Genomic DNA, 11060 nt, shown 5'->3' on the forward strand with positions numbered 1-11060 from the left:
CAAACAATTATTTTTATAACAATATTAGAATGTTAAGTGTTAACAAATGTTCGTATGAGTCTGTCTGTGGGCGCTCGTGTTCAACTTCCGATTTATTTATTTTTATTAATTTAACTCTACTTAGTTGATTATTTTTTATACATTGTTTAATATTTGAACTGCAGCAGGTATCCCTTTAAATTTAACACAATCCATTACAGTGACCCACTGTATATTATATTATTATACTATAATGTCATTATATAATATGGATTATTTGTTTGAGAACACGTGAATAAATTTCCATAACGTAATCAATTATTGTCCTCTTTGATTTATATTTCGAAAGTCTATTGATAAAGATATTTATGATTCTTACTACAACATTATAGTTGAACAAAAATTTCAAAATATGTTCTTCTATTATATACATGCAACTTAAATGTATATGTTTGTTTTATAGGTAGTCTTTAAACATTTCACTATAATGTAGGTAGGTACTTTAACAACATTAAATGTCAATAAATATGAAAATTATAATTAAATCGTTTACTTTAGTATAGTTTTTTTTCATTTATTTTGTTAAACTTTCTAAATTCTAATGACTGATATTCCAAGAAATTAAGTTTATTAGTTATTACCTACCTATTTGAAACATTTGATCAAATTATCAGTTGGCAGTTGTTCAATTTAATTTTTCATTCGTCACAAATAATTCAAATTGGTTACCTACCTACCTACCTACCTATTTAATAATCAATTTAAGTAATACAATGTTACATTTGAAAAACAGCTTTTTTAATTTATATTATATAAGCTAAAAAAAACCCAACTACTACTTTAACTTAAGTTACTATTCCCGCTAAACTAACTTCTAACGAACTAAGTTATAGAAATTTGATCTGCTTTATAGTAGTTTTGGAGTGTACCTAGGTACTTACTTTTTATTTCAGCAAAACATTAATAGGTGTTTTAAATTTCAATTCAATCATTCTAAGAGGAAATCTTAGGATATTATTTAAATTGTTTATACTGTAATAATATTAGTACTTGAAGAAATTTTCGAAAATACATTGAATAAAATATACAATATATGCATGCATCATAATATACTATTGTTATCAGGGGCATCATTTAGGGGGATGCAGGGTGTACATTTGCACCAACTTTTTTTTAGAACGCCTTCTTTCGCTTGCCATCAATAAACATAAGCGCCGATATACTGAAGTGTTTTATAATTTATATTATATATATTTTATATTTATTCAGTAAAAAAAAATATATTGTACTAATGTTTAGATTCCAAGAATGTTTGATGTGATTTTGTGGTCCCCCAATATTATAATTGATAAAATTATAACACAAAAATTGTGAAGAAGGGCTCCCTTAAAGTAAATTTCTGGTTTTATTATATATTTTGAGTATGCAGAGAGAAAAAATGTGTAGGTTGGGTTCGGTTAAGTATTTTATACGCTTTTATACCCATACATTTATTTACCAAGTGTAAATACCACTGTACACTGGTATCCACAATTTACAATAAATACATTTAAAGTACCTACACATAGTTCGTCAAAAATATTAAATAGTAACAATATTGACTATTGTGATATTTTCATACTAATATAAATGACATAATAATTAAATTATACAAAATATATTCTACATTTTTTTTCCCCACTTGACCCCCCACCCCCTAAAAAAAAAGTTTTCCACGTGGTCTATGGTCTATCAACGATTTGAATGGCCTGCAAACATTTTGGCACCAACGAAAAAAAAGTTGAAATGACGTCCCTGATTGTTATTGACTTATAAGTAAATACTGACGTTACGTGTGAATAATAATGCAGTTAAAAATAACATAGGTAGGTAGGTACAATATTAGCATGAATATATTGAAAAATGTACTATTCACGATTCACCTATATAAAATAAGCTAAGGACAGTACCTAGCCAATGTCTATTATCGATATCATATACAAGTATATTACATACTTATACAGATCGATATTATAAGACCGGATGTCCGGACCCAGTGGTGTTTATATTCGACGCTCTCTTATCACATTACACCTGTTATCAGAAAGTTTTTGCATAATCGCATTTTACTATTTTACTCTATTATTTTGTTGTTATAAGCTTGTTGTTATAAGTGACTGTCATTTAAATCTAACAATTTATTATAGGTAGCTACGACCTACGGTTACGGACCAAGTGCAAAGTATAAATTATTACGCGTTGAAAAATGGACTGAATTAAATGTCGTTTCGAATAGACTGTTCCTATTCGAAGACTCGCACAGGCGTTTAAATTGAATATGTTGACCACGAAATGAATTGTTATGGACGAACAACAATCAGTGTCAGAAAGCGTCGAGACGAGTTCCATATGTGAAGAAGAGCGGGCAAGGAAACTATTCCAAGCCTGTGATGGCGATGGCGATGGTTACATTGATAGGTAAAAATAAAATATTGTTATGGTTGTGGTTTATTGTATTTGTATTTCATCTCAATGGTCGATCTTATACTGGCCAAGTAAAGATCACAGGAATAAGAAAAATAATAATGGATGTGATTTATCGATAATACAATGTAATCAAACTACAATTCGTTATTCTGGTTTAATGTATTAGCTTTATTAATCCTGAGCGTTCATGCAATATTTCCTCCTAATAATGCATCCTTGTAAGAATTTCAGAACATGTAGGACATCAGATTTTATTGATTTTACAGTTTTACAGATTCGTTTTTTAAATCCCCCTCCCCCATAAAAAGTGTTACTTATCAGTTAATTATTTAAATTGTGATTTGTTTTCTATATTTGTAGTCGAGATCTATTGACCATATGTCGTCAGCTAAATTTAGAAGACAGTGTTGATGACTTGATGAAAGAATTGGGTGCTGATAAATCTGGTCGTATATCTTTTGATGAGTTTGTTAGACGTCGTTTGGAATTACGGACAGAAATCAATGCACTTCGAGTTCATATCTATGACCCATTGCCTGAATACTTGCCTACCAGTAGTGATAATAGTTTGGGTAAGATTTTATAAACATTTGTTCAGTAAACCATATTATTTTTAATTAAACCTTATTATTTTTAATTGAACCATAATAGGAGCATTATCTGGTGGTAAACATGAAAGCTGGGAATTTGATAGTGGGGCTAGAGACCTAAGCCCTGAACCGAATTCTGTTCGTATGCAACATCTGCTACAGACAGGAGGATCAGCTAACTCGGGAAATTTACTACATCTTGCAAATAAAGTAATAATAACAGTATATTTTTAAATTGTATTTATCTTAAACAGTCATAGGTAGATATATTAAAACTAATTTTCTTCACTAATATTACATGTTAGCTGCATTTAGCTGCATTGAAGTCATTGAAAACTGAAATATCAGATTTAACTAAACAATTGCAATTGGCCAATGAAAAAAATGACATTCTTGAATCATCTATAAACCAAATCAAAGTAAAACTCACATTTAATAAATATTTATAGATATATTTGATTATTAAAAAGTATAATATTATAGGTACCTAATATTCAATAATAATTTGATTACTGTGCAGGTTACGACGGAAATTGATATAAAACAGAAATATGAAGAAAGAATAACTGAATTGCATTCAGTAATTGCCGAGCTTGCCCGTAAGTTACAAGTCCAAAGGTCTCAAGTTATTACTGAAGAAATAGAAGAAAGCCAATCTGGTAATATTGCATTTAAAATTTAGATTTATGTGAATTATTTTTAAAATTATTTTTTTAGAAATTGATGGACAAAGTATTGAAACATCTTCATTTATTCAAGAGTCCATTGTTTTATCTAAAGAAGTATGTTCAAAATATATTTTACTTTTAAAATTATTAGTAGCATTAGAAAACAAATATATTTCTTTAATTTACTTTTAGAATAAGTCATAATAAAATAAATAATAATATATACAAATTCATCAATATTTTTAGTAAATAGTCAATGTTATGTTATATGATAATTGTGCAATTAAAATAAATAATTTTAAGACATTTTACTTATGAATTATTTTATAGGTACATAGTTCAAAATGTATACATTTTGTATATTTGACAAAACATTTTGAGAGCTTTGAATTGTATTTTTATGGGTCTTACTCTGTACATTATGAACATTTTTAAATTCATTAATCTTAAGGGCTTATAAGAACACTCCTCCTCGTCTTGCATTTTTTCTAAATACCAATTTTATGTTCATCAGAGTCAATTTTGAGTTGTTATCTTTAGTATTAGAGTAAATTGTCTGTTACACGAACTAGGTAACATAGTGTGTTTTTTGTAGTTTTTTTTTGTGATATATCAATTTTGAGGAGAATTATGAGTATATAAAAACTACAATTTAAAAATGCAAAACTGTCCTTAATTTATAATTTGTATTACATTTTTCTTTTTAGGGTGACAGTGCAGCATGTTTTGATGACCATGAAACCAAGAATCATATAATATATACTGATGTACATACTAAATTGGCTTTAAAAGACGAAGAATTAAAGAAAACAAGACAAATTTTGAAAGAAGTAACTGATGAAAAGGAAAAATTAGTATTAAAGGTAAAATTGTATTTATTTATGAAACATATAATATTGCTGTACAGAATCAATATAACTTTATACACTGTATACACAAAATTGTATGGAATATATAAACACAATCACACTGATTGTTTTTAATTGGGAAATGTTTTTTTAGACTCAAAATATTAGTTATATGAATGCCAGAAAACAACATTTATGTATTTATTTATTGAATAAAATACGGGACAAACTCAATTTAAATGTACATTAACAAAAAAAACAAGAACATTTTTTAAATTAAATTAAAATTAAAATTAAACACAGAGTGATACAGTATAGTATGGTAGAGTGTAGACATATATTTATAATTCAAACATCTGCAAGTATTCTAAAAAAAGTGAAAACTTTTAATTTTTTTAAAAATATCTTCAACAAAATTTATTCCTAGGAACCATAATTATATCTTAATCATTTATAATAGAGCAGAAGAAGGCAAAATTTGATTATTATTATTATTATTATTCATTATTATCACCTTTTTTTTTTCAAGTGACATTAAATTATAAAAAGTAGATAAAAACTGAGATTTATATTATGAGCATATGGCTATTTATTGGTCAATAACGATTATTAATTTTATCTGTTGATATCAATGTACACTTTGATGTTATTTATTATTAAAAATAAAAATAATATAATATATAATAATTATGTATATAGGTACCTAATATTATAAATATTTTAATTTTTCTTTTGCCCTTAAAATGTTTTTGCGTTCCGTGGATTTCTGTAATATTGTTTAAGACACAATTTAACATTATATTTCAATAGTTTAATAATATAAAGTAAAATCATCTGTAATATAATAGGTATTCTTGTTTTGTAAACATCATATCATTTATTTTACTTAATAAAATATAAATTTTTTTTTATTGATCTTTAAGTCCGTCATCTATGGCCATTAGCTGTTTGTAGGGTTGTATTGTGATGTGGTAGGGTTTGGTATGGTGAGTTTTTACTCGTGAGTGTTTGGCGGAATTTTAAGTGGGCACCCGTAGGTATCTGCCATACCCGAGTAGGGGATGGCGACCATCATCTCCTGATACCGTGACTGCCCGAAGAAAAATGCCGCATGTATCCGAGATCCAACCGGCGCCGGTGCGTGTCGCAACCGATGACAGTCTGCTCGGCCACTTCGTCCCCCAGATATAAATATATCATCTGTTATTTAAATATATATCAGTAATCTAGAGCAATAAAGACTTATTAATTACAATTGTGTAGTTACAGGATACAGAAAGCAGTTTTTCATCAGGTCCAATGTCTCCATCTCGTTTATTAATGGAAACATCTAAATTAGCCGAGAAAGTAAAACTGCAAAAGCTCATTGAAGACAGTGCAGAAGCCAACCTTGAAGGCACTAGTGTATGTTTTGTCTTTGGTTCATTTATTTTAGTTATTTTATAAAAAAAAAAATTTTAATTTTAGATTTGTCAAAAGGCTATAGCTGAACGTCTTGCATCAGCTGCAATTTCTGACTGTGATTTATTAGAATCTGGAAACAAAGAAGTTTTAATGTGCCAAGTTGAACAATTGCAAACACGTTTAGATCATGTACGTTCACAAATGGCAGTTCTTGAGCTTATGTTTGAACAATCGGCTGCTCAAACTGACAAGTAAGAGTTTTTACATCATATCGTTATGTTATATGATTACTTGTATTTTAATAGAATATTTTGTTGTATACATTTAAGATTATATTTAATATTGGGAAAATATGAATCAAATATGATTGCACTAAAGTTAGAGGTAGAAACAAGCGAAGAAATAATGAACTGCTATTCATCTTTATTGTCCATTTACGATGGTTCAGCAAATGAAGATGAGAAAATGTGATTAATATTTTTTTATTTTTATATTTTCTGTATAAAAATATTGTTTGACATTACTCATTTGTTTTGATTGAATAGGATGAAAGACGAAATCATAGAGTTATTGCATAATTTAGATGAAGAAAAGAAAAAAATTGGATCAACAGTAGTTGCTTTAGAATCGTATCATTGTGAGGAAGAGACAATCAAACCTAGAAGTCGTAATCAAGTAACTCGTATTGATTTAGAAATGGCAGTTCTTGTACAAGAATTGATGGGAATACGAGAAGAAAAAAGTGAACTTCAAGAACGTTATGTAGCATTGCAAAAACATAACTGCGAGTTAGAAAAACGTTTGGCCGAGTGTGAAGAACAGTCTAGAATAGATTTAGATACTATTCAAGCATTAGAACGGCAGTTGTCATCTGAAGATTTTGATAGTACTGCCGGTGTGAATGTTAAGTTACAGAAACAGTTAAAAGATGTTACAACAGCATATCAGCTCGCAATAAGAAATTCTGACACTAGACACAAGCAAAATATTACATTAATTGAAAAACTCCGCAATGAAAACACGTGAGATTATACAGTTTAAAAGTTTTTATTACTGTAAATTATAAAATATTTATTTGTTTTTAAATTATAGAATACTTGAGCGCAATTTGGAAAGGGCTAAACGTAAATCCCAATCGCGTTTAAAAAAATTGGAGTCTGAAATTGAAATTATGGTCAGCACACACACTCTTCAGGTAACATTTACCAATATGTTCAATAAATCTTTGCACTTGATTGCGACTATACGATTAAATTGGTGTTTAGGTGAACAATTTAAAAGAGAGAATTGCTGTCCTGGAATCAACAATTATGAATAATGAGATCAGTAAGAGAAACGAAACTACTTTATGAACTTTGAACGATCAAAATTCATTAGTCATTAATCATAATATTATTTGTGCGTTTTTTTTTTTATTGTATCCTTAGCTTGAAATTAATGAGCATTGCTATGCTTTATTCAGTTCCTTTGAATATATACGACTAAAATACAATTGTTAAGCCGTAAAATACCTATATTTTATGATCTAATGATATGACTTTATAACAAATAATCCTAGATATTTATTAAGCTACATAATAATACTAAATATTAGTGTACTTATTTTTACGACTTACTATTAACAAATCAAATTATTTAATAATACAAACCTAGTGCAATTTATCATAATGATAGTAAAACTATCAAACGTATTTGATACTAAAGTTTTTTATGTGTTTTTTAAACATAGTTAATAAGTTTGATGTAGGCAAAATGCTTTATTTTATTATACACATTTTTTATACTTTTTTTTACATGAAAATATAAAATTGTGAAAAAATAATACATGACTGTCGTTATTAATTATTCTTATACCATAAATGTTTTTAAATACTTTATACATAGTTATGAAAAAAGTTACAATAACATTTTTAATCAGTGTCCATTTTTTCTGGATTGGCCAATTCATATGCTCTTATTTGTTTTTCCAAGTGAGCGCATGCCAATTCTATCTCGTAATTCTTGCTCACCAATCCTACCCAATTGGCTTCTAAATCTCTTAATTTTTCGCCAACTTGCATCTGCACATTTTTTCGTTGGAAATTTACTTCTTGAATTTGTTTTCTAAAATAATTATCTCATTAATAAGGCAAAAAGCACAGAACTATAGTTTTTAAATGTATATTTACTTCAACTTAGCCACTTGTGTTTGAGCAGCAGCAACACATTTTACTAGAACTTCTAAATAAGATTTCCAGGCTTCTGTACCATAATCCGTCATAAGTTCTAAGTTGGTAATTCTGCACAACAAAAGTATTTTTAATATAATATAATCTATTCAAATGGGGCCTTAGGAGTCATGAAAGTCATAGACAGATCTCATATTTACAGTATAGCAATTTCTAAGTAAACATCAAGTATAATAAGAATATCCACAATATTGTCTAATTAGATTTCAAACAGGCCTATAACAACATAATTCGGTCAAAATTTTGGAAAGTCTTGACATATCTAAGATTGGAAACTTAATAAAACGATACAATGGTAACACAAAATATGTGCTCTGGTTACAGGGACTAGGTATTCATTTGAAGTTGATAAGGGACTAGCTGGTGTTACCTGTGATTGTTAGGTTGATTAATCTAATATTATTATGAAGTGTTGTGATGAGAATAATTCCACGACAGCAAAGAATGAAATTAAATGAAAACCATAACCTCTTAGCTTATGCAGGTGATATAATCTTTGGCGATACGAAGCAAGATTTTCAGTATATCTGGTTTTATGAAAGTGTACAAGCATATGTGGTTGTCAATAAACCAGAAAAATACCAAACACATATGCAGGGCTTATAGAATAAGGGTAATGATCAGGGTTGCACTAGCCTACAGAGAAATACCCAGGTGCGCAGGGAATTATGAAAAATTGTGAATACCCAAAGTGACTAACCCAGTCTAAAAAACAGTTGTTCTATTGAAACTGTAAAATAGAATTTGAGGATCTGATAAGCTGTTAGGAGCTGCAGTAGGCTATTTAAATGCATGCCATAAGTTGTCTGAGGCTGCAGTAAGGTATTGGTGCTGGTAAAAAAAAAATATTTCCAGTGCCACTTTTACAAGCTATTCCAACAATACTGGTGATTTAGATTTAGACTTATACCCTGTTCCAAAAGAGAAGACACCATGCGGCCACAGACAAAACCGGTTTTGCTACGTAAATCTGGTGTCTTCTCTTTTGGAACAGGGTATAGAAGTTGATGGAACGTTTTTTTTGGCAAAAACATAATTTTAAATATCTTGGGGTCAATATAAATACAATATTAATTTATTATAATAAAACATAATATTAATTTATATTGACCACGAGAATTGTATGCATAACGAAATAAAGATCGATCTGTAAGCTGGTAATGTATGTTACTTAACTATTTCGCATCTTTTTAAGCCAAACGTCTTGAAAACGAAATTTATAACCAAAGAAAAGTTATAAGCTACGTATTATATTAGACCAGTTTTGCTTTGGCAACAACAGCAGGACATAAGATTAAATTAAATCTTTGAGAGAAGCGAAAATATGAATAATGTATAGACCACCCATAACTCCCAGACCAACTGTGTAAGAGAAGGACAATTGAGCAGCTGAAACAATCACATGGAAAAGGAAGTATAGCTAAATTCATGAAAGGTGCAAGAATGGAATGGGCAGGCCACGTACCCACGACTGGAGAAACAACGACAGTATAGACAAAGCACATGAGTAACGTAAATAGAAAATATACGTGGTTAAGAGAGACAGGTTAGATCTGACTCAATTGGCATGAGGACCTACTAAATCATGTGTATTATAGGGAAGTGTGGAAGTTATTGGTGTTATTAGCTATGGGGCCTAAATGGTTTATAACCTTAAAAAAAGTATATATATATATATATACAATGTAGTATGTACCTCGTAGCTTGATGTTCGAGTTGGGCCATTGAGTTCTCTAAACATTCATTCCAAGCAGACATGTCCGTGAGTTTTCCAGCTGGTGGTGGAGGTAGCTCATAGCGTTTCATGCTCATTGTTTCCATAGGCAAACGCTGCTGAAGTCTATCAAACTCTGTGCGCATCATTTCCGTCTATTGCACATAAATCATATCAACAATAGAATGTCATTATTTAAATTCGTTATGATATTTTAGGTAATTCAATTAGTAAGAATATCCCAATTAAGTAATCCTTCAAAATTGTATACTCTGTAACGGGGATACTAGTTTTTTAATTAAGAACGCAGACTGTGATGAAACAAAACACTTGATCTTAAAATAAAAATTAATTACTTCAAACGCTGATACATTGAGCGGCGGCAAATGTTCAAGATAGTTTTTCGACGGTCTGTAACGACGTTTTTCGTCTTCTACCATACTGATCGCCTGAAAGTAAATTTAACGGAATAATTATGCGTCTGTTGCAAGATTAATATCGACACAACAAAACTACTTACAGCTTCACGGATGCCTGGCTCGTCGTACCCTTGATCAATATACGGAAGAGCATCGACGATAACTTCGCCAGCCATTGTTGAAGTCCCGGATTTATTTTAAAGGTTCAAAAGACAATAACCTAGAAATCCAAGAATCGAGTCTAAAGTTAATACTCAGAACCCGCCGAACGCCGGTTATAACTACGGAAACTCCGGTAATGAATTGATATTTGATTTAAATATCCATACATTTCCAACTGATAACGATTGTAAATAAAACACTGGTGATAAGCTGAACTACCTGACGCACGTCGGCTCTCTGTTTTGTGTATTTTTTTTATTTTTTATAGTAGACATATATATTATAGCACGAATTAAGATATACAGGATACGAAACGAACTTGTGATAAGTGAAACCCGCACCTTCTCACATTGCGGCCAGACTACTAGCGCTATATAGCATTATTGTGTTAACCGGGAGAACAAGGAACTAATAGTTCACACGTTGACAATCAACACAACAATCCTATAAAGCGCTAGTAGTCAGGCCGCAATGTGAGAAGGTGCGGGCTTCAGAAAAACATTGATAAGACCTTTCCGTTTCGTATCCTGTATATCTTAATTCGTGTATTATAGTATGATTAGTATAAGAAATAATTATTCC

General features: G+C 29.9%; 2 protein-coding genes across 3 annotated transcripts; one reads left to right on the forward strand and one right to left on the reverse strand.

Annotated features, from left to right (window-relative positions):
- Window positions 1-2069: 2069 nt before the first annotated feature.
- Window positions 2070-7781, forward strand: LOC100168924. The gene is made up of 13 exons (XM_001947473.5): window positions 2070-2436; window positions 2806-3017; window positions 3097-3245; window positions 3341-3454; window positions 3556-3694; window positions 3753-3817; window positions 4411-4566; window positions 5815-5955; window positions 6019-6206; window positions 6285-6422; window positions 6501-6977; window positions 7048-7150; window positions 7221-7781. Exons 1-13 carry the CDS (start codon window positions 2321-2323, stop codon window positions 7305-7307), a joined length of 2085 nt encoding a protein of 694 aa, XP_001947508.1. The 5' UTR covers window positions 2070-2320; the 3' UTR covers window positions 7308-7781.
- On the reverse strand, window positions 7448-10651 carry LOC100169098 (pre-mRNA-splicing factor SPF27-like). 2 transcript variants are annotated; one of them, NM_001293459.1, is given in 6 exon segments: window positions 7448-8058; window positions 8124-8126; window positions 8129-8234; window positions 9880-10052; window positions 10254-10346; window positions 10418-10628. In NM_001293459.1, coding segments are annotated over 6 exon segments (609 nt in total). In that variant the 5' UTR covers window positions 10493-10628; the 3' UTR covers window positions 7448-7899.
- Window positions 10652-11060: the final 409 nt, after the last annotated feature.

This window comes from Acyrthosiphon pisum, chromosome A1 (genome assembly GCF_005508785.2).
Source record: "Acyrthosiphon pisum isolate AL4f chromosome A1, pea_aphid_22Mar2018_4r6ur, whole genome shotgun sequence".
NCBI classification, from domain to species: Eukaryota; Metazoa; Arthropoda; class Insecta; order Hemiptera; family Aphididae; genus Acyrthosiphon; species Acyrthosiphon pisum.